At 40.3% G+C, this 24,177-nt stretch overlaps 2 protein-coding genes across 3 annotated transcripts in view; one reads left to right on the plus strand and one right to left on the minus strand.

Annotated features, from left to right (window-relative positions):
- Positions 1–440: 440 nt before the first annotated feature.
- Positions 441–12,435, minus strand: hnrnpub (heterogeneous nuclear ribonucleoprotein Ub). The gene is made up of 14 exons (XM_042503015.2): positions 11,793–12,435; positions 9,198–9,312; positions 7,172–7,251; positions 6,792–6,931; positions 6,560–6,659; positions 5,729–5,841; positions 5,185–5,448; positions 4,939–5,058; positions 4,705–4,833; positions 4,444–4,612; positions 4,027–4,308; positions 3,616–3,887; positions 3,092–3,238; positions 441–2,567 (listed from the first exon to the last, which is right to left on the minus strand). Exons 1-14 carry the CDS (start codon positions 12,247–12,249, stop codon positions 2,517–2,519), a joined length of 2,439 nt encoding a protein of 812 aa, XP_042358949.2. The 5' UTR covers positions 12,250–12,435; the 3' UTR covers positions 441–2,516.
- A 3,370-nt stretch (positions 12,436–15,805) lies between these two features.
- LOC121955887 (kinesin-like protein KIF26B) overlaps positions 15,806–24,177 on the plus strand; it is a 30,835-nt gene continuing 22,463 nt past the window's right edge. For both annotated transcript variants that reach the window (XM_042503970.2, XM_088089640.1), the window contains exons 1-5: positions 15,806–16,066; positions 16,262–16,624; positions 19,571–20,047; positions 22,931–23,052; positions 23,163–23,334. In XM_042503970.2, coding sequence (XP_042359904.2) covers positions 16,007–16,066; positions 16,262–16,624; positions 19,571–20,047; positions 22,931–23,052; positions 23,163–23,334 — 1,194 coding nt within the window. In that variant the 5' untranslated portion in view covers positions 15,806–16,006. The remainder of the gene's footprint in view (positions 16,067–16,261; positions 16,625–19,570; positions 20,048–22,930; positions 23,053–23,162; positions 23,335–24,177) is intronic.

A 24,177-nucleotide genomic window follows, 5' to 3' on the forward strand; every position in this document is an offset into this window, starting at 1 on the left:
ATGACCTGAAAAAGTGATAAATCTTTTTTTAATAAATTATTTCTTTCCGTTTTTTAGACTACTTTAAGATTTGTGTGTATTTTATGAGTTTCTTGCTCATTGTCTTTTTTTAATGTTTTCAAAAAAATAAAATAAAATAAAAGATTTTTGAAAGTTTTAAAGGTTTTAATGCTTATGAAAAGCATGTAAATGCAGCACAAAAAAACCCCAAACCAAAACAAAACTGATGTCAACCCAAGTTTCAAAGGGTTAAAGGTCAGAGTATTTAAGTTATAGCATTTTATCCTTTAGGGATTATGAATTTGCAAGCCAAATTTCCCGGCAATTCATCTCATTGTAACCGCATGCTCCAAACTAAGGAAAAGGGGACAAAGAATTGTCAGATATCCTGTTATTAGAATTCATCCTCTGAATATCTGTAACAAACCACAAAGTCACTGTTTACCAGCTTCTTAAACTTTAATAGACTTGAGACAAATTAAAAAAGAAAACACAGTCCCAAATTGTGAAACACAAATATCAAAAACCGTAAGATAGAAAAGACAACAAATCTGAAAAAAGTCTCAAAGCTCTTGCATTGTTGGTTTAATAATAAAAGACCTGATATACAACCTGCAACATAAAGCGATAAAAATATAGTGTCTGTTGTGTTATAGGTTACACTGTAAACTCAAAGCTTGCATTCAGCTAGATTTATGTATCCAGTACAATAAAACAGGAGACTCTCCACAGTTAAATATATTCATCACACAGCAGTACTTGGGCAAACTAACACTTTCTTAATCACAATACAGTTAATACTCCGAGTCAATTTATTAATTAATGAACATTCGTGCATGGTTGAAATAGTGAAGTATTTACATGTTTGTTAAATATCAACACGGGCAGGTAAAAAAGAAAAACAATGGACACACCAGCATGTTTTTTTTAATCTGATCTACTGTGATGGTCTGTTTTCCAGCTTGGAGGTTGTTCTAGTGTTGAAACACAAGCAGGGCGTCCTCGGCCAGGATAATGTGGCGGGACACATTATGAGCTGTTGGATGAGGAGCTGCCATTATTGCCGGGCCACACAGTCACCAACGTGAACTCTGGGGTGCTCCAAAACATAATGCCGTCTAGTTGGGGGGAAAAAAAGGGTTACTCCGCATCTTTGTCTGAAAAGGTGTTGATGAACTGCCAGAGGAGGGAACCGTGGGTGTGTTGTGACGCTGTGTAGCCCTTTAGGTTTGCTGGTGAAAATGAGTAACCCTGCCTGCTTTCAATCACATTTGTGCTGAACTAGAATCATCAGAAATTTGTACAAAAATTGAAGATAGTGGTGCTTAAAATCATATAAATGAAAAAAAAAAAATCAGATGCAATTGTGGTTCTGGTTTGTATCAGTGCTCGCTGTTTTTCAGAAGTCTAATGCACAAAAGGAACAGTTGACAAAATCTAAAAACCACACTTTCTCCTGAGAATCAAGCGTAGTCATTGCCCTAATTTTAAGAATACAAATCAAATTAATTTAAAAATGGCTTACTTGAATCCTTAAAATGGCTTGGCCAAAAGATTTTCACAAAGCAATGTACAATAGAGGAACTAAAGGATGTATCAAAGACAGGACACTTGAAAGGGAAAACTGTGCTGATGAGGTGTAAACTGGGGCTTATGGTGGGGCGGACGTCCTTACTGTTTGAAGTAGCAAACTCAGACATCGCCCGTTCAAAGGTCTTTTACACACCTTTGATCTGAATCAAAAGTCATAAGCCAGGGAGAATGTAAAAAAGCCAACGAGTTGTTTATTGTAGGTCTATGGAGTTTAGGTTACAGGTTTGATACTGGGAACAAAAGACAAAATCATCTTGTTGCTTTGCTTTAAACTGTTTGACAGCAGACTCTAATGACATGTAAAGCCTAACAATATAATCAGCTACCATGCGTCTCGCTATAAAGCCAAGTTTCCTTTCAATCATTACCGTTTTTTGAACTTCCCATACAAACTACGCGAAAGAAAAAAATATTTACAATTTGTAATTTTAAAAAAAAGCAACAAAAAAAAAGCAAAATAATAATTAAAAAAGAAAAAAAAAGAAAAAAAAATCACAGCACAGATAAAATGCACAACCCTGAAAAAAAATCTCTCAACATCTGCCGGGAAATGTTTCTGTCTCCTGATATTACAAACATGAGATTTCCTTTTAAAAGCACGTCATTTAAAAGTGGTGGAAAAAAAATTAGAATGAAATATACAACAAAAATAAACTGATGATCAAATGAGACCGAACCCACGATGTACACGAGTATATTAGATATATAAAGCTTCAGTTACACTCAGGTCGTCTGGTCTCCCCCTCTGATGTGGAATGTTGTTGCTCCAAATCGTGTTAGTCGTTCATTGTCAGTTGGTGGGTTTTAGATTGTTAAAAGTGGGTTCAGGGAAAAGAAAGAAAAATCAAAAAGCGGGGTAGAGGGATGTTCCGTGGCTAGCGGTGGGTCTCAGTGTCGGCCACCAGTCCGTCACAACAAGTGTCTTAGTAATATCCAGGCTGGTAATGCTGGCTCCATGGCTTCTGGTTCCAGAACTGCACAGACACAAAAAAGACAAAGTTTATACTTGTCCACCTTCCAAATATTTACACAAGATTTAAATGATTTCAAATCACTGGCACTTCTACTCATTTCAGTAAATTCAAAATCTAACTGCTTTGTTTTGGAAAATGTTTTACACTGGTCATGTAGGTTTACAGTCTTACAGTTTTTTTAATACATTGTAAGGACCAGAGTGCTACATAAAAAGCTCTTTTTGACCTGATTGTTTTTGTTGGGATTTTAAAGGATCATGTGGAAAAATGATGAAGACTTTTAATCACAGTAATATAATCTTATTGTGCTTTTCCCAGAGGATAGTAATATAATCATTACTATCCATGCTAATCGTCTTTTCCATGTGCCCTGCAAACCGCGTTATAGGCAACTGAAATTTTAACTGAAATTTTCAGATGCGGGCAAAAATAGGTTACACTCAAGTCTGCGTTGTCTTTTGTAGTCGTTGTGTAATATCTAGTGTAATGTGCAAAAACTTTTCAGCTGCAAAGCAAATACTGACCCCTTGCTGCCAGCTCTGGTTGAAGGCTTGGGCCTTGTCCATGCCGTTCCTGTTGCCATAGTTACCAGCATTCCTGTTGTTACCAAAGTTACCATTCTTGTTTCCATAGTTGCCAAAGTTGCCACGGCTACCGCCTCTCGGCTGAAACTGTTGGGGGAGAGAGGCGGGAAAATGACGACCATGTAGCAGCCCACAAACGTCAGTATGCATCAACAGACTAAAAAAAAGAGTTGCAATAAAAATAAAGACTTCAGCCTTCTAAGAGCTATCGCAAACTGTGAGTTTAAACCCCTTAATACAAGAACAAACCCCGAAATACAGCTAATTCGTAAGAATGAGATGTATGCACGGTCAAAGTGACATTCGACCGCCAAATTCTTATCAGTTCATCCTTGAGTCCGAGCGGACGTTTGCGCCAAATGTGAAGAAATTTCCCACAAGGTGTTCTTGATATCACATTCTTGACAAGGGGACAGACTTTCCAACCAGATAACAGGATGCACAAGTGTCATGATCACACCCACCTGGTTGTGATGTCCCCTTGCTCCGCCACGATGCATGTTGGCTGCGCCTCCTCTGCTCATGTTCCCCCTGTTCATTGGGCCACCTCTGCTCATGGGTGCCCCTCTGGGTACCATGTTACCCCTCATTGGTCCGCCCCTGGGGGATCCGCCCAGGCTGGGAATGGGGCCACCACCCCGGCTGAAGTTTCCACGGTTATGGAAGCCTCCTCTGTAGGCTGGGGGAGGCAGGAAGCCGCGAGGTGGTCGGCTGAAGCTGCCGCGAGGGCCAGGAGCTGCGAATGATCAGAAACAGTACAAGTTAGCATGAATGCTAACTTATATATCATATATATCAACTGATATATATATCTAAACAAGAACAACATTTTAAATAAAGCTGCATAGATTACACCCCAAAAACGTCAATGCTACCTCCTCTGAAGTTGCCTCTGTTCTGGAAGCCTCCACGGCCACCACCTCTCTGTCCAGGTCCACCGCCACGGCCAAACTGGTTCTTGCCTCCCCGGCCACCACCACGCAAGCCGCCACCTCTCTTTGGTGTTGTGCTTCCCTGGTTGGGTTTCTTCTCAGCTGGCAGAGCGGCCTTGCTTTCTTCTTTGTACTGTTCCAGCAGCTTGCCGGCCTCCTCTTTCTGCAGCTCAGCATAGACGACTTCGTTGAAGCTCTCCCCCTCCTCAGGCAGAGAGTAGAAACCTATAATGGAGGGAAGACAAATCGGAACAAGATTTGAGATGCAAAAAGGGAAAGACCTGATTCTGAAAGAAAAAAGTTGATGTCTGAACTATTTTTACTGTATGAATGCGTTAAGACCCAAGGCATCTTTCTTACCTTTCATTTTGAGGACAGCGTGCTCAGGCACTTCTTTGCCGTCACTCTCAACCTTCTTCTGGACTCTCTCCTGGTAGCTTTCGTCAGAGGGGCAGACCACCACAGCTTTACGCTGGTAGCCTGCAAACAAGCACATTTTCCTCTTCTGGCCCGGGGCAGACAGGTTGGTCTGGAGGAGAGGAGGAGAAAGGAGCTCAGTGATACTGTCACTTATATTTTATACTAATCTGTGTAATATCACTGATGAGATTCAGCACTTACATGATCCAGGATGTAGTTTCTCTTCTTGCGGGCAGCAATCTCAATAAACTTTCCCAGGAAAAGTGGTGCTCGCTGGGAAATGGCATTCAGTTTTGTAATGTCCTTGGACTGGCGTTTCAGACTGTTGATCTGTATTAAATGAGGATAAAGTACAATTACAAATAAATCAATAATAGGACAGAGACAGTAAGACACAGTATGTCCAGGGTTCCAGAAAATATCGGCAGTACTGACCATCATCTTTTCCACAATGGTGTCACTACCCAGGATGTAGTATTTTCCAGGGTTCTCCTGGACATGGTTCTTAACCCATGTAGTCTTCCCTGAGCCTGGCAGGCCGACCATCACAATGATCTACAAAACACAAAAGGCAAAGAAAGAATTAGGATCACAGTTTAAATTCTCCTGAACATTATCAATTAAAGAAAAAAAATCGCTGCAAAACTAATTATAACCAAATGTCCACATTACTATGCTTACCTCGCAGTCAGCCTTGGTCTGTGGCCCCTTGAGTCCCCGCACTCTGTCATCCACAGGGATCTGCTGCAGGAAGGTGTAGCCCTGGGGCTGAGGGAAGTACGGAGTCTCCATCTGGCCAAAGTTGAACTCCACGGCACAGTTGTGGCAGATGACGTGTGGGAAAAGGGCCTGGCCGTTCAGAGTGTTCTTGTTGACTTGGAAAGCGACAGCCGGCTCGCCTCCATTCTTGGAGAAGGACATCACCACCTCATCCCCCTCAAAGTCCTGCGCAAAGAAAGCAAGATGCAATAACAACAAATGTAGCATACAAAAGTACACTTTTCAAAATAAGGGTGGAAGTTCATTCACATTTTAATTCTTGTACCTTTGTACTGATAATTACCATGTTTCTTCTTGTTTTGGGCATACAACAAATCAAGAGCTTGTAATATAGAGAATAATCCCTCATCTCTGCAAGCATCTTCAATCATTTAAAGTCTACCTTTACTTCGGCTTTCACCTGCTTTAATAAAGTGACAAAAAACAAAAAGCACTTATGTCTTACAATAAGGCAGCAGATGACATCATTCTCCTCATAGGTTTCTCCAAAGTCCTCTGTCACACAGTTGGTGGTCTTCTTGCCTTTTCCAGAGTATGCATAAGAATGCTCCTCCTCACCTAAACATTTATGAGAGAAAACATCAATAGACAAAAACATTTTGGGACAGCAAGCTGATGAAATTACATGTCTGAATCCAACACACAACAACTGAGTCCCTGGGACTCTTTAACGGTGTGTGAATCATCAACTTTGGCAACAGGCCAGCCACCATTACCATGCTGCAGCCAGAGCTGGAGCCATTTTAAATGAACATGTCATGCTGCTTATCAACCTCTAGAGGGAGCTGTTACGACCGCCTGCCTTGTCATGGAGGATTAGTGTCATTGTATTTGGCAGAACTTCAGGCACAAAACACTTAGTACAGTAAGTGTTGTTCAAGTTTTAATACAAGAGTTCACTTTCTCCCATTGAATGCAATGCACCATTAAGTCCATCCAAGATACTGCACAGTATGAGTTCTGCAGTATTCTGCATGAATGAATCATAGAGAATGACTGCACTGACTGATTTTATGTATCTGGGAGTTACTGATTTTAAATCATTATTGCACCTCAAAGGCTAAAGTTTGCTGTTCACCGCATGTGTGACGTGACTGGGCCAAGTGGAAATTATTCTGGCACAGAGTGGAGCGAATGCTATGGGTAAATGGAAAGTTACTGCTGCCCTCAACACTTCATTCCACTGATACCGAATGCCTGAATGACGCAGCCAACAGTCTAATACACAGAGGACTGTTGACCTAGAGCATGGAAAAAAACCCCACAAAAAACTGACCGAGGAGGAGGTTGCCAGTGGACAGGGACCAGCCGACCTGCACGTCATAAATCTCCATGTTCTTGTTGGAAATGTGCTTCACCAGGATTTTCTCTGCAATCTGTTGACATGAAGCAACACACATTAACTAATGTAGCTCCCAGTCCAATGTGCGTCTCAATATTAGCATTTTAAACACTTTTTGAAACAGACAGTAGTTTGAAGTTTTACCTCAGCTATGTAACATCCATACCTTCATCTCAAAGCAGGCTTTCCCTTTGTTCACTCCGTAGGTGGCCTTGCCTCCGGACCAGAGGTAAGCAAAACTCTCCATGGTGAGAGATGAGGCACTGTAGCGGTCCCGTGACACCTTAAAGTGCAGGTCGCAGTTGTCTACGGCAAAACAAACAAAAACCTTCAATACTAGATCCATGTATATGGCAATCATCACTTTGGATGTGAGATACCATCAACTTGTCTTAAAATATAACCTTATTATGTCGTTTTATTCTGCCATTCTTTTATTTTTCCCCAAGTCTCCTTTCAACGCTTACCAGAGTTTTTATGTGTATGTTTTATCTCTCCAAAATTATACAAAGTTCTTAATTTAAATGAAAAACAAACAACACTTACAGGTATCCAGGCAGACTTTTGTGTCATCAAACTCCTCATCTTCTTCCTCCAGGGGTGGCACAGGAGACTTAAATGAGGCCCTGAAAAGAGATGCCAACCAGTCAATCAGAGGATTCACACGTCAATGCAACTGCATGGAACATATAGATGCCTTTGGGTACCAGTGGCTGAAAAATATTTGGGGAGAAAAGTGGAAAGACAAACTAGGGGGGTAAAATAATACAAAATAGAAACAGTATTTTGAGAAAACGAGCCTCCAAAGTTTTGGGATTGTCAGCTGTGCTGTGGTTCTTGGCAGACAACACTTACCTTGCAGTATCCAGCGAAATCTAAAACGTGAGAGATACACAGAAAGAAAGCACCTGGGCTATCCCTAGCATACACGGCTATCCAGTGGTGAGAAAAGACCTCTCCCCTTTCAGATCAGAGTGTTTATGATCTCCAGGGTTGCTGTGGGGTAAGTCAAAGTGATAGCGGCTGCAGTTATATTTAACTTCTCATATGTGGAAATTGAAAGGTCATGATCAACTCATACTGATCTGTGCAACTATGCAGTACAAATTGTCACCATGCTTGGCTGCTTGAAATGAGTAATCACAAGATCCCAAGAGCTACAGCAACTTACCAACTCTGTAGCTGGAGATAAGGCACCCAAATCTCTCAGGTGACGTTTAACAAACTAGTCAAAATGTTGTAAGTAAGGTAAAGGCAATGATCCAGTAGCATCGAGTAATTAGTAAGAAGAAACAGATTTGGAGTCATCATCTGCAGCAGTCTTAACTTCATCTCCAGAGACATCTGTCATCGTACTCTTAAACAGCCATAAATGCTGGGCTGTGGGGGGAGATTTGTAGGGGCTTGGGAGAATTTACAGTCTGAGTTGGAGCATATGGTCAGTAGGTCACTGGCTGCTGCTCTTTAGGCCTGTTCACATAAGATAGCAAAACGCTCTGAAAAAATGTTGGGAGGAAAATCTGAAAAGGGGAAAGCTGGTCTTTCAACTGGAATCAAATGAACAATTATAATAAAATATTTGGCTGATCGAGTTGATTGGTATGATCGTGTACCAATCATTTTGGCAAAAGGAACATCCATGAAGATTCTCAGAATTTCCCCCAAAATACAAAAAATGTCCCCAAAAAAAAAAAAAAAAAAAAAGTATTCCGTTTTCTCCTGGTTGATCCTTAAAGTTGTGTCAACAGCGCAATGAAAACAAAACACTGAACTAGGAGTAGGTACATGTATGCACACACATGCGCTCACAAACACCCATGCACACCATGCATGATGTCACCTGTGCAGGGGAAGAATAGTCTTTCCAACCTCACACACATCCACACCATGATAACACGCACACACAAGACATGATACATGAGACAGAAATAGCATTTTGACGTCATACAACCAGTGAAATATAAAACAAAACGTAGGGAGAAAAAAAAAGAGAAAAAAAGACCATTGCGAGGCAAAACGATGGACGGTCAATAGCGAGCTCCTCCGTGGACGTTCCAAACACTTTTGGGGAATTTTGCTATGCATCCTTGTGTGCTACCCTGCAGCAGTGGACCCCTCCTCCCACGCCTCTCAGCTATTCCTCCCCACCCTCCCTCCATTCATTCAAAAGTGCACATCTGCTACTTTCTTCTTGGTTCTCTTTGAGCAGCCTCGATTCACCTTGAGGACACAAATGGGCTTTCCAAAACAATAAGTGGCATGAGGAACAGATGTGAAAATTCATAGAGACTTGATCGTTGCACTTCTGCTACAGAATGCAGTCCATTAAAAGACACAAATGTGAGTGGGCACTGTAAAAAGGTCAATGGTAAGGCTCTTTAAGTAGTCAGGGATGACCCTCAAAAGCATGTGTGAAAGTAAGGTTATTAATATATAGAATAATACTTGAAAATGAGGGTTTTCCTCATGCTAGTTATATGTGCATTGGCACTTAAAGCCAATACAGTTCAACAAAGCTATGGATGGCGCTTCAGGGATGCTGAAGGCCATTTTTGCTCTGTCCCATCCTTACCAGCTGTATTTGTTCTCTTCAATAAATTCAAAGTAGCCCCTTCCATGTTCCTCCCGGCGTCTCTTAACACCCTTCTTATTCTTCTGATCAGCATTCGTGTCTTTGTCCGCATCCCCTTTGAAAATAGAACAAAGATATAGAATGAGGTGCTCCTTTTTGTGTAAGAGAGAGGTCGGACTGGCAGTGGGGTTCTGGCCCACAAAGCCCGTTCATTAGTTACATTGTGTCGACCATAATCAGCAATATTAAGGTAACTGAGAGGCAACACCTCATGGTTACACTTAAATAAACACAATCATACTGCATGAATTGTAACAACTCTAATGACCAGATAGTAATTACAATGTGGGCTGGTCCAAATAAACATAGTGAACAGTGTTTGCTGGGGCTGGAAAACAAGTCTCTGCAAAGTAAAGGGATATTAACCCTGCAATAAAGGGCTTGGAATATATTGTTTTCAGTGTTATTGAAATATAATTAAAAGTATAAGTCTACAATTGTCTGGGGCAAATGCTTCATGCAAGGAAATGGGAATACCTACCTAAATTAGCCCTGAAGACCCCTCCCCTCCCCCGTGTCTTACCCTAAATGACCTAGGTGGCTAAGCATGGTAAACTCATATGTTCTATGTTCATCCAACAAGATGACAGTTTCTATTCAACGAAGGACAAACTAACCACGTGCTAGACAAGCAACGCCTGCCCCGGCTTCCGCACACCTTAAGGTCAGCTAGTTCAGGTGTTTCCAGTGCCGGCGGCCCTCAAATACATCTGGACTTTTACACAGGAGACCACAGTACTCCCATGAATAACTCTATACACTTAGTCCTAAGGAATTTGAAATTATAGTTTAATTTGCAAGGACAATGCTGAAGTCAGCCTCCCATTCAACAGTTAAGGGGAGCGTTAACATGCATTGCATTTTCACAAACCGAATAAAGGGTTTTACAAATCTGGAACAGTGTTTTTACTAACCCTGAGCCTCTTTGGGATAATCTTGTTCAGGTTTGATCTGTCTAAATATAGTGATTTATGACGGAGACCATGTCAGATGTGGTCTACTTTTGAAGGGGGGAAAAGGCTGATTTTTTTTTATTTCTTGGCATAGAATAAGGCTTTTACAAATCTGAACTGTGTTTGATCAACTTTTAGCCTCTTTTGGATAACCTAGTTCAAGTTTGACCTGTCTAGCTATAGTGATTGGCATTTATTTTTTTTATCTGTTACTATGCTGATATGGTCCACTTTTGAAAATCAAAGTGAAATCTCCATTTTTGCATTTTCACAAATAGAATAAAGGTTTCACAAATCTGAAACTGCATTTTTCTCACGTTGCGCCTCACTGGGATAATCTGGTCCAGATTTGACTGTAGTATTGACTATAGTAGTTTTTGACCTGGACCTGGTCTAATGTGGTCACAAACAGATTCGTTTTCACAAATTTGAAACTGTTCCAATACCATTTAGTTTCTCTGGGATAAACTACCCCACATTTGGCTTGCTCAGGCATAGTGGTTTATAGATCTAGCCCTGTTTTAATGTGGTCTACATAAAATGCAAACAGCAGAATCTTCCTTTTTTGAGCTTTTGCTGTTGGAATAAAAGGTATCTGAAATTTGATTTTACATATTATTACATATTATTTAGCCTCTTTGGAACAATCAAATCCAGATTTGACCTATCCAAGTACGGTGCTCATTGATCTGGACCTGGTTTAATGTGCCCAGTGTGTATTATAAACAGTGAAATCTACCTCTTTTTGCCTTTTCACAAATAAAATTGGCAAATGTTACAGTGGGCTTCAAACAGCGCGAAGGCTTTGCCGTAAGGGTCCGACATGGTTTCACCAAAGCAGGGGGTGCAAAAGGCCGAGGATCGGTCGTTAAGCAATGTACGTCAATTTCCTGTAACTCCACACATAACGGCTGAAGCTGAAGCTACGAATCGAAAGCTAACTTCAGCATTGTAAATCACAGTGCCATCGCTGCAGTCATAAAACCTTAACACATATTTCAAAGTTTTTAAAATGCAACGTTGAGTTATAAAGTAGTGCTAAAACATTACCTTTACGCACGTCCAACCTACAACGTGGAAAACCCTGAACTAGCTAACACGCTGACCTGCTAGTTAGCACTGCACCACAGACACAAAGAAAATGACGTTAGCCGGCAAGCTAACACGCTAACCAAAGCGGAACGAAAAGCCGGGTTAACCTAGTTTAAATAAATAGCTTGTTTCTCACTTCACTCGCGTATTAACTATCGCTAATGGCATTCAACTATTGACTAACATTGGTAAAGTTAAGATTTGTGGACTGAACTATCGATACATGGCAAACTACGGTGGTGACCGATGCTAACTTCAAATTAGCATGACCGGCTAATTTTTTTAGGCTAACGCTCGCTAGTTGAGTGAGGTCACGCTGTCTAGCTGAACATGGACGCCATACTGTATGGCAACGCATTCAAATTTAGTCATCCCCAGCCGGCTCCCTCCCTCTCGCGGTGGCGTTAACGCTACAGCAAACTCCGACACCCAGCCACAGTCCATACAGCCAGTCACGTTTTCTTTTTTTAAACCAGTCCAGTCGACTCACCCTCAGCAGCCTGGTCCGCGGGCTCACCGTCCTCCGTATCTATTTTCTCCATGTCGTCGACATCTCCTTTGAGCATGGGATCCATCTCGTCGTCCTCGTCTCCATCCTCTTCCCCCTCACCCATCTCTTCGTCAACGCCATCACCGTCGCCCCCATTTTCCGGCTCGTCTCCCTCCTCCTCCTCCTCCTCTTCCTCCTCGTTGGCCTCCATGCTTTCTTCTATCGGGCCCTCGCCTTCCTCTTCCTCTCCCATGCCCTCCTGGTCGGCTGCATGGCCGGCACCGTCGTCCGTCCCGGCTTCTTGGCCCAGCGAGTCTCCGGCCAGGGCCTCCTCGTCCAGCGCGGCCTGCAGGCGGTCCATCAGCTCGGCCTTCAGCCCCTTGTCCGAAAGATTACGCTTTTTCAGCTCGTCCTTCAGCTCGTTCACTTTCAGCTTCTTGACGTTAATTGAGCTCATGGTGAAACGCTTGTACGGCAAAATGTATCAAATAAAACTCACAAATGCGACGGTAAATAAATAACTGGGCGCCCTTTGTCGACGGATGTAGCTCAATACTGCGCCAAATGGCACCCGCGCTGTCCGACCAAGCTTTCACCGGCTAAAAAGCTGAGCTGAGCCCGGGGTGTGGGGGAGGAAGAGGACGTCCCCTACCGTAATTACCCACAGAGCAGCGCGGCGTGGTTATATAGCCCGCCAACCATCTGTCGCTGGCGTAACAACAAAACCAATCCCATAGAAAGCGGTGATGTGGAAAAACTGGGGCAAGATGTGAAGTAAAAAAGTGACTACACACAACAACAAGAACGGCACCCAGGATAATACGCAGCTTTTCAGTATTTAGCGGCACAATTCACATGTGTTTGGGGAAAAAGGTCAACATGTTACATATAACATTGATGATAATATTCGTCATAGTAGAAGTTTAAAATAGGCCAGAACTGCATGTTTCTAGCACGAGTATAGGACGATGATGACAGAGGCCTAGAATACCGTAATACACAATAAAAAAGCTATTAACCAAAATGTGGGAATAATGATCCTTGCGCAAACTCACAATATGTTATTTTGATTGATTTTTAAGTGTCTTCCAGGGGAAAAAAAGGAGAAATACACGATTTAAAAATAAATATGTATTAAATCAAATGCTGTTATGATTTTGAATAGCTTAATAGAATATTAAATCAATAAAATACTTTTCATTATTATATTTTTTAAGAATACATGGTTCTATTAGCTAGGGTCTACATAGGCTAATTTATATGTGTTTGGAGAAGAAAAGGTTAACATATTGCATATTGCATTTATAATATTCATCATATTAGAAGTTTAAAATAGGCCAACACTGCATTTCTAGCAAAACTATAGGATGATCATGTGAGCAAATATGGTAATGTTCAATATTAGGCTTTTAACCAGAATGTTGTAGTGATGGTCCTTGTGCAAACTCACTTTAGGTTACTTTGTATATATTTTTTAAATGTCTTCCAAGGAAAAAAAAAGAAATTATTTTAAATAAATATTTAGGTAATTAATACAGTTAGGATAAATAGAGCACTTAAGGTAATCAAATGATAATTTTTCTGAATATATGGTTTTATTTAGCTTGGGCCTACTTAGGCCAATTCATATGTGTTTAGGGGAAAAAAATGTTAACATCTTGTATAATACATTTTTGATCATATATATCATAATAGAAGCTAAAAATAGGCCAGCACTGGTGTTTCTAGCAAGAGTATAGGACGCTAATGAGATTAAATACAGTCATATTCAATATTAGGCTATTAACCAGATTGCTGGAATGATGGTCCTTGTGCAAAGTTACTATGGGCTATTTTGTTTATTTTTAAGTGTCTTCCAGGGGAAAAAAAAATAGATAAATGATTTAAAGTAAATGCTTATATAATTAAATACTGTTAGGATTTAGAAAAGCTAAATAGACACTAAGCCAATCAAGTAAAACTTTTAATTAATTGTTTTGAATACACATGGTTTTATTTTCATCTGCTCATACTGATAACAGAATAGTTGAGGACTTTAAAAATCTTCATATCTACAATGGCAACAACTTTGACACAAGAACAACTTAACAGCACAGCAACAAATGCTGCCATTTTCAGACGTCAGTCAATGTTGAAAATGTTCATGTTCAGCTCTCATCTTATGATGTGTAATGTTAAGTTGTGTAATGTCTTCAGTGGCTGGGAAGCTGTATTTTAATCCTGATGATGTCAGCAGATGTAGAAATATAGGTTCCTTCATTTATATATATATATATATGTGTGTGTGTGTGTGTGTGTGTGTGTTAAACTCCTTTATTCAATGTGTGAGATTTCAGAAGATTTAGTGGCATCTAATTGTGAGAATTGCAAATTGACAACCAGCTGAAATTTCTTCCGGTAAAATTTCCCTCAGTGTTTATTGTTCAGGAGGAATTCAGCGTGAATTGATTATATGCAGAGGTCTCCTTCTCTCCAAAACAAACAGACCCAATGATTTAAACTACTATGAACACTGCAAAAAGCAGTTTTATGTTAAAAAATGAACAAATAAATAAATAAATAATTTCAGAGTTTTTCTGATGTACTCATCATGGAGAGGCCGCTAACCACAGTGGGCAACACAAAACATTGAGAATGGGTCGATCTATGTTTGTTTTGTCTGCTTTGGGCTACTGTAGAAACATGGTGGTGCAGCATCTAGGCTATGTAGACCAGAACTTGCTCCATTTGTAAATATAAATGGCTCATACTAAGTTCATCAAATGTGACAATTCTTATTTTCAGGAGATTATTTACTGTATAAAACACACTTGTTATATTGTATTCAGTTTCAACCAATAGGCCTATATACCCCTAAATCACAGAGTCTGTTTGTTTTGTAGAGAAAGAGACCTCTGCGGATAATTCAACTCCAAACAATTAACATTGAAGAAAATCAGAATCGGAATACCTTTACTGCCATTTTACAGGTATACACAATGAAATTTAGTTGCACTAGAGTAAAGCTCAACAAAATAAGAATAAAAGACTAAAATCAATAGTAAAAGGTGAAAAGCGATTAAGTGAAAACCCCCCACATACTCTGATGCTCACACACCAGTTCAAACGTACATGCACAGTACCTATATATGCATAGATATGAAGCTATATACACAAAATAACTTAATAAATAAGTAATGCACATAAAGTGAGAATGTTGCACGAATTTAAGAGTCTTTCACAGTCAGGAAAGACTATCCTGAAGTCTATTTATGCATGCTTTGACTGACCTGTCGCTGGGAGAGGTTTCAGCTGGTTGCAGTTTGCAATTCTCACTACCAGATGCCACTAAATCCCCCTAAATTTTGCACATTGTTCCTTTAATTGTATGACTGAAATTTTCTGCAGTTCACTATAAAAAACATTCCTTTAGTTATAGTTACACTTCTATTTTTATCTCTTTTAAAAAAAAAAAATGCAGGCTACTTGGTTAAAATTTCTTCATTTTTTTAATCAAAATATAAAATGCACCCTCACTTTCTACAGTAATATAGATAGATAGATAGATAGATATACTTTATTGATCTCAAAACTGAGAAATTGGGGTGTAGCAGCGCCATACAGTAAGAACAAAGAGAATAAAGAGCAAACAATATTAATAGAATATAAAAGGAATACGCTTAAAAAACTAAAAACTAAGAGACTATACATATATACATATATACAAGTGTAAAGTGCGGAGTGACTGCAGTTGCAGAGGTACAGTAAGCTGAAGGTATTGTTATAGTGATTGCCTGTTTCCACATCCATGTGGGCAACTTTGTCTCAATATTCTGTTGCAATAACACTTTTACATTTGGATCTGTTATGGGGGATAGATATTTCTTCGAAATAATGTTATGAAATTAAATGATTTCTTTAAACAAACTGTGCAGCAGCCTGGTCATTTCACTATGTGTGAGCAATTGCTCTTTACTGCCTCCCTGAGGAGGTTTTAATAAATAGCCCAGTGGGTTCATGAAGTGATCTTCAGTGCGCTCACTCCTTCTCCACTGTGCCACTGTCATCAGTCCACCTCTGAGACAGTGTCTCCAGCCTCTTAGTTTGTCATATTTTTTATTTCAGCCTACCATGAGTGAAATATTTTTGCTTTTTATCCACAGGAGTTGGGCAAAATTAAATAAAAGTGCGCCCTGCCTTTGTTCGGATATCTTTTTAAATATTAACAAGTTGTCATGTCATCTCTGACTGGAAGAGGAGAGAGATTTCCTGCCTCTGTGCGAGGAACACACTGGGTAAGTCAGATATATTCACATTGAGCACATTGATTTCAAATTTTGCATGATTTTTACAGAGTTTTATACAAGAATAATATTGTTGCAATGCAAGACAAACATTAGGGTGTGGTTACAGTTGTCCACGTCGATTGATATCTAATTTCCCGCTGCCAGAGCCCACATACATCCTTCTGCTAATGATTTATTTCTTAGAGCTCAGAAGTGCAGCATCACTGTGAGTCTCTCGGCTTTTCTGCGAGTGTTACCGGGAAAGACTGCAAGGAGCGCCCCACTCCTGAGGGTGCCGGAGGGTCCAGAGGCGACCCACATCGGAATATGTGCCAGAGAGCAGACGCTGTCCCGTCATACAAGTCTCTCCCTGGATCCGTCGGAGATCGCATCAGGAGTACCCTGTCCTTTGGAAGTGGGACAATATGTAGAGGCACCATGTACGCGAACCCAGGCTTTGGGAGGTCCGACAGGAAAGTTGCGTGTTGCGAGAAGTGCTCAGCGACCCTTGTTGCTCTGAAGAAACAAGCGCTCACCCTGGCTGTGCACCATCACTTCTCGTGCAAGGTCAGTAACCACGGTGCTGTGATGGAGAGGCAGAGATGCGCTTTACATCAGTCTGCTTAATTTTAAGTCTGAAAGATATATTTGTAAGGGAAAACATGTTAAAGTGGGTGCTTTGGGGCAAATATAGATACAAGTGTAGGCTGACGTAAAGAACACATTTTGTGGCTTTTCAGCAGGTGGTGGCATAGGGATACAGTTAACAGATAATAAAAATATTTAAATTAATTTACAGAGATGTAGTTTTTTTTTTCTTTTTTAAACAAAAACCACCAATATTTAATGGTTTGAGCCAGTGCCGCACCTAGCATATTTGGCACTTTTATTGTTATTATTATTATTATTATTATTATTATTATTATTATTATCATCATCATTATTGTATTTATTACTAACAAACACTAAAATGTAATAGTTTGAGCTAGTGCTGAACCTCGCTCATTCTGTGACATGGACAAAAAAAAAATCCCAATTTTATTTATTTATTTATTTATTTAAAGTAGGCTAGTAGGCAGCAATTAAATTTAATGGTCTGAGCCAGTGCCGAACCTAGCACATTCAGCAAGGTAGGCAAGACCCCCCCTCACATCTTATTTAATGATTTATTTTTTATTTTGGGCTATTATTGTTATGTTATATGTATATAGGCTATTGTATTTAATACTAACAAAAACAAAAGCTTATTAGAAATCAACGTAACAAACAACTTAGCGAACAAACAATGATAATAAATCACAGTAACATAACTTAGAAGCCTATGTGCAAATTTGTTCATCTCCTTCTTGTTTTTATACCCATATACACTTCACTGCATCATTTCCCATGTGTTTGATTTCATCAAATATATTTTGAAGGAAAGGATATTGGAAAAAAAAGGAGGAGAGGGGGGTCTGCTCCCCTACCCATCTTCTGGGTGGTGGCACTGCCCATGTCACCTTTAGGAAGATCCACCACTGGTTTTAGCCCCTTAAATGTGAATATTTGCTGGTTTTCTTAGTCTGCTACATTATAAATTGTAAACTGTCTTTTGGGTATGAAGTGTTGGTCAGTCAAAAAAGCAATATGAATATGCCAGTTTGGGAAATTCTTTGGATTTTATGAAATAATTTACCAATTACTTGAGAAAAAAAGGTATCAGCAATAGAAATAATTACTAGTTTCTGTCCTAATATAATCACACACATGTGGACTTTGTTAATAAAGCTGCCACTTCTAACACAGTTTCTTTGGTGCAGTATGTGTAAGTCAATTAGATAGTGTTTTAATGTTTGTGTGGGCACATCAGTCTTTACAGTGGTGCCTGTGGGAGGAATGCACACATACTTTGCTGCAGCCATCTGTACATTTGTCACCACTAACATCCATCAGAAACACTCCAATCGACAACCAGTGCCATTCCTACGTGAGTGGTTCCAAATGGGCATGAATATTTCATCTCGACATCCCTGTGTCATCTCCACAGTCCTCTCCATTGAGAGAAGACTATTTATTTTTGTCCTCCTAAGTGGGATGGGGCACAGCTAGCATCATGTTTTTAGAGAGAGGCCACAGTACGAGCAGGAGAGAGATGGTATCTTGTGGCCATAGACATGGTCAGAAGAAATCTGATAAGCTGGCTAGCTCCTCGTAGGTTTATTGATCCGAGCATGATTTTTCAAAAGCATTTGGCCTCTGTACTGTCATCTTTTTAGATGGGCTTGTAATCTGGCTAAGATGGAGAGTTGAGTCATCCATCAGAGCAGATTCATACCTTTATGTATCTATGTATCTGTCATTATTTCTATTTGTGAAAAGAGACAGAAACCCCCCCCACAAGGAGACACAAATGACACAAACGGTCCAAAAAAAAAGGTGAAAGAATACCTCACAGAGACACAAAATTTCCCCAACAAGAAAAATTATTTTAAAGAGACCCAAATGACTACAAAAAGACACAAAACAACCTCACAGAGACACAAAATGACTACAGAAAGACTTGTAATGACTAAAAAAAGACACAAAATTACCTTGATGAGACACAAACAACCACAAAGAGACACAAAGAGGTGCAAAACCACTACAAAGTCTGTATATCTTGCTCCTAATTAAGAGCAGTGGTGGGGCTTTTTGCATATCTGTGTCCAGGGGCCCACTGTTTCATAATCCGCCATAATGGTCAGAGGCCAATATAGGATTTGACACAAGAGTGTATTTGTCAGGATGAAAAGCAAGGTGATGGTTTGATGTTTGTTTTGTTAGTTTTGCCAGCCCGGATCCATGTCTGGGAACTTTTTGATTGGTGTTATTAAAACTGTTTCATACATCATTCTGCCACACATTTTTAAAATTATTCTTGATTATTATTGTCTAGCTATATAACTGTCAATAAAACCAACACAGTTTCTAGACATGTTTCTACAAAGCAATTTCTAGCATTACTTTACAACCTGTGTTGTGGCCAAGAAGCAAAGAAATACCATTTTTCCTCAGCACTGAAAATTAAAATTAAATGCGGCGTGGTGACATGTTGTTCTTCCTGAGTTGGTGGTTTGCAACAGAGATTGATTGTATTTTCAGTTAATTTTAAAGGTGCCGTGAGTATTTTTTTTTTTGCTTACTGCACTTTTGAAGATGGCAATTGTAGTATTAATCAATACTACCGACTCAATGAATGCTGCACTAAGTGCTAAGATTGCTTGCAGTGCCTTCCCACAACTCAGTTTCCATAAACTCAGTGATCATTCATGTAATCCTCAAGCCAGAAATCAAACAAAGCAAATTAGCTTTGTTATTACATCTTCATCAGAAACCTGTGCTGAATCTCTGATCTCATTAGGTAGGTCTCTTTTGTGAAAACATAATTATAGTCGACTTCAAGTAACTTAAGCAAGAACTCCTAACACCTCACGGCTAATTTGTGTGCAATTTGTAAATGTAAAATATTTTTGCTTCTTTTTTTTAATTTTACAGGACTCTAGTGAGCTGTCTGTGTTTCTCCATGACAATCTTCGCGTCCACGGTCGGTCCACCCATGAATCCAGGGACAGAGAAAGGGATCAGGGCGAGTGCGGAGCCTGTGGTGTGAACCTGAACCAGCTCAAACAAGAGGCCGTCCACTTGGCTCTGAGCAGGGGTCAGTCATTAGCTAAGCCTCCCTTTGAACACAGCTTTAGCACCGGTACACTGCTGGGACAAAGTGAGACAAAGCATGGAGACAGAGCGCCAAGGGAAGCTGCAACGGCTGTGCATCAACCACGCAGTCGCACCCACAGTCCTCACAGTCCCAGAAGTCCGAGGACGCCTCAGAGGACGCCCCAAACCATCAGACGGAGGGGGCCCAAGCTCCCAAACCCCGATATGGACCGCTGGGTAGAGGAGCAGCAACAGCTGACCACCTCTAAATCTACGTCCAGCACTGATGGTGTCACCATGTACTCTTACCATAAGGTACCCCTAAAAGCCTTCTCTTACCACTAAATCACACATAACACATCCCCTAGTGTGCCTTCCCCTTTTAATGAGCTATATGGGTGAAGTACGTCTTTTACGGGTGCACGTGTCAGCAGAGCAATGATTCATAGTGCCTAATCACAGCCTACTTAGATCCCATGGCTGAGGACGTTGTTTAAAAGTACTTTTGCTAATGGAATGGAATTGGGTCATGATTTACCCCTTCATAAAAGCCAGCCAGTCAAAAAAAGCACTTGTGATCAATAGGGGGATGGTCATATTTAACAGGGCGGATGGTGAAGTGTGCATTACTGTGATGGAAGTCATACGTCCTCCGCCAAGTCCCCAATGAAAACGATTAGAAACCTGAACAAAGTGATTGTAAAAGTGTTTCAGTTGTGGTGTTGGATAAACTTTGGTGGGATTTTACTCCTGATCCATACGGACAAAGATTAATATGAATATCCATTGCTTGATCTACTACTTGAAGATATGTCACTTTGACAGAGAATCTTGATAGACACATCGCAGATAAATATAATAATAATAATTAATAATTCAAGTTGTGCAGTTATGACTTAAAAATGGTCAAACGATGTGTATGGTTTAAATGCAACACTGATACGAGGTATCCTAAGAGTCTGGAGAATGGAGTGTATTTTATCCTGTTCCCTAAACCTCACATAAACAGAGCAAAGTGTCTCCTTTGGATCAAACTGTGTGGCAGATTACACAGACGATGAACGAAGATGTCTACATTTTTTGTTTTAAAGTAAGGCAACATAGTGACAAGTATATATATATAAATATACACACGCACACACACACACAGTATATATATATATATATATATATATATATATATATATATATATATATATAACCTTATAACCTTCTACATTATGTCGGCAACATCGTGCATAACGTCACCTTGCAGCAAACTTTGCTAGGTAAAATTAGCTTGCGTTAGCTAATAGCAGCCAATGTTATGGCCGACTTTAGCTTCATAAAGTTAGCTCATCATGTCATCTGTTTAACTTAGTGTTGTTGTTCTCAGACATGAACTGTTAATAATTTTTTTGTTAAATATAGAAAAAGGTTGTAGTTAAGCCCACCAGACTGAAAACCATTAATGTTAACTTAGCTGTAAAGGCTGGCTAACGCTAACACCACAGCATAGTGAAGGACATTTTGATGGCTTTTGCATGAAGTATGGAACATCTGTCCCCAAAAGTTCTGCATAGCATCTTTAGATATGTCTTTGGCACTGGCAGGCACCATTGTTATTTTATGCAGTGCGCCGCTTGTTTGTCTGAGTGAGCTAAGGTGGCAGGGGGTTAGCGATTGGTCAATTAGCTATAAACTGTATTACAAGAACTCCATAAAGATGCTGACTTGTTCATTCATTTGTATCATGTGTAGAGCCGTAACGTGCATATTTTAGCGGGATCACAATTTAAAAGAGTCATCTTGAAACACAGAGTCAGCCAAAGAGCTAGCATTAGCTTAATTAGCCAGCGACAGCCGGCAAAATCAATGGTCCCCAAATGAGAAGCCGTCTATTGTCTAATACCGTCTGAAATTCAAGTACTCATTGATTAAAAAGGTACCAAGAATTCAAAGTGGTTTTTAAGCTGCCACCATTATCATTATGTGCTGCGTGAGAACGGGAACCTGGACAGGCCCAGCACCTGGAGGGAGTGCTGTTTTCTGAATGGCCACTTGAACTGGAAAGGCCCTGAGATCAATAATACCTGACATTCTTAATCGACCTGTCTAATCAAATTTGACTGTAACAATGCAACATTTTACTCAAATGTGCTTTGCAAGACTGCATGAGAAATTCGCCAGGTGGGTCCGCTACAAGAGCAGATCAATAGGTTTGTGCAGCTGAGTAGAAATAATGTGAAGGTAAAGAACGAAGAGTAAGAAGAGAGGAGACAAAAAGGAGGGTGGAGGACAAAGGGTTTGCAAGAAGAGAAAGGGAAATGGAGTGTTCAAGATGGGAGGCAGGAGAAAGGGCTGGAGAGAAATGATGAAGGAGAAGAGGGCGGAAGGGCAGAAAACAAGATATAATGAAAGACTACAAATACAGAGAGAAATCAGAGCAGAGAGAAAGATAAAAAAGGTTACGACAGAAGATATAAGTCAACAAAAGGACAAAAGGAGGGGCAGGGGAGTATCTATACGTAATCCATATTACCTCTGACTACATTAGCGTAGCCCCTGCCTTTTTTCTCCTCCCTGTCTTCTTCCAAACCAACGGCTCCTGCAGTTCTTCAATGGCACTAATTGGCAGTTTATAGTTGGACGTTATTAAAAGAATTGAGCTGGCATCCTGGCCTAAAAAAAAGACTGAGACACTGACGAGATTTGGAGCTTGAGAGCACTGTTATACAAAGATGTTGGCTTTGTGGCCTGCGGCGAAGCTTGCTGATTTCATGTTCAGCAGTCGCAGGTCTGCACTTCGAATAGGTCATGTTGCATACACTCAACACAGTTATGAATGAGTGCAAAACTCACGCCTCGCAGCTTCAGCTGTGTAAGATTTGCTTACATAAAGCTGCTTGACTGAGGGTGTGTGTGTGTCAGATGCAGTGACAGTATGTTTACTGGACCGCTCCAATTGAGTCATGTTTTGAGCCCAAACAGCAGTCACTACAGCCATCACAAACGATTCTTCACACTCCACATGCAGCTAGCCAGAGCTGTAATGGTGCATGTTTAACCCACTGTGCTCTCAGTCTAGATGTCCTACTTAGACAGACGCACCCAACAATTGTCCCCAGAGTAATTCCCATGATAATAGCCCCTTTTGGAGTGGGTGCAGGAGTGCAATTACAGATTTTGATTTTTATAATGAGCTTTCTCCCCGAGCAGGCTGCAGATGATGCTGCACTGAGCTGTGGTAATGTTGGGACTGTCCAGACAAGCTCAAAGATCCCTCACATATCCAGAGTAGTGACCATCGCCAACACTGCTGCAATGTCCCTTTTAGCCAGGTAAATGTATCTTTATTAATGTAAGTAATGTGTTTTATCTAAAGCATGTTTGTACTGGTTACACCATAAGTTTCACTGGTGTGACATGTCACCTCCCTTCCTCCCTGTAGGGCAGCCGAGAAGCTCAACCTGACGTCGAGGAAAAAAGGCCAGGCCTCTGATCCAGCTCCCGCTCATTTCTCCACCTGCTTCAGGGAGATCATCCAGAAAAACCCACCGCCCGTCCCCTCCTGCCTGCTCCAAGCTGCCACTAGAACCAAAGACTCGCCCAATGTTGGCAAGGTAGACCATTTGGGTTTCAAATTCCTGTAGATTAACAGAATATAAAGTCATTTGTTATAATTTCAAGCAATTTCTTCACAAATGATTCTGATTAAAATTTGATGAATGATTAATTGTGGAAGTAAATTTAAGTGCTCATAAAATTATACAAATTGGTTAAAGTGTTCCAGTTACAGATCAGTATACAGTGAAGATTTTACCAGTCAACATTTGCAATGCTTGTAACTGTCAAATATTAAGAAATACTTTGACATTTTAGGAAATACACGTTTTAACCTTGGTGAAGGTTAGATGGGAATATTGATAACACCCTGCGTAGGCTACAGTAAGTATGAAGCTACAGTTACTAGCGAATAAGCTTAGCATGAAAACTGCAGGAAAAAGCTGCAACTAATTCCCCTAAAACACACAACTTGCAGGTTTTATGTTTTGATTTGTTCATGGATTAAACAAAAGAAATATGATGTTTACAAGTAAAAGTTAGAGGTGTCAGGTAGATTCTAATCTCACTTTGGACAGATGTAGGCTAGCTAGTCCCCCTGCTTTTAGTCTTTATGCTAAACTAATCACCCACGGTCTCTAGATTAATATTTAGTGTACAGACATGAGAGTTGTATCAGAATGTCAATTTTTACACAAGTTTTAGCTATTTGCAAGGTGTTAAAACCATGGATATATTATTAAGTCTGGATAATGGACCCCATGATGGCACCTATTTACTACAATTAGAATTGCCTGTCTGGCACATACACCAAAAATGATATAATTTTTTTCTAGCTTCCAGGGTTACTTCTAGTGTATGCAACCCACTGAATATGCTATTGTGATGTCACCCAGTGGTTT

This window comes from Plectropomus leopardus, chromosome 16, assembly GCF_026936395.1.
Source record: "Plectropomus leopardus strain MGB_pleo_1.0 chromosome 16, ASM2693639v1, whole genome shotgun sequence".
Taxonomy (NCBI): Eukaryota; Metazoa; Chordata; class Actinopteri; order Perciformes; family Serranidae; genus Plectropomus; species Plectropomus leopardus.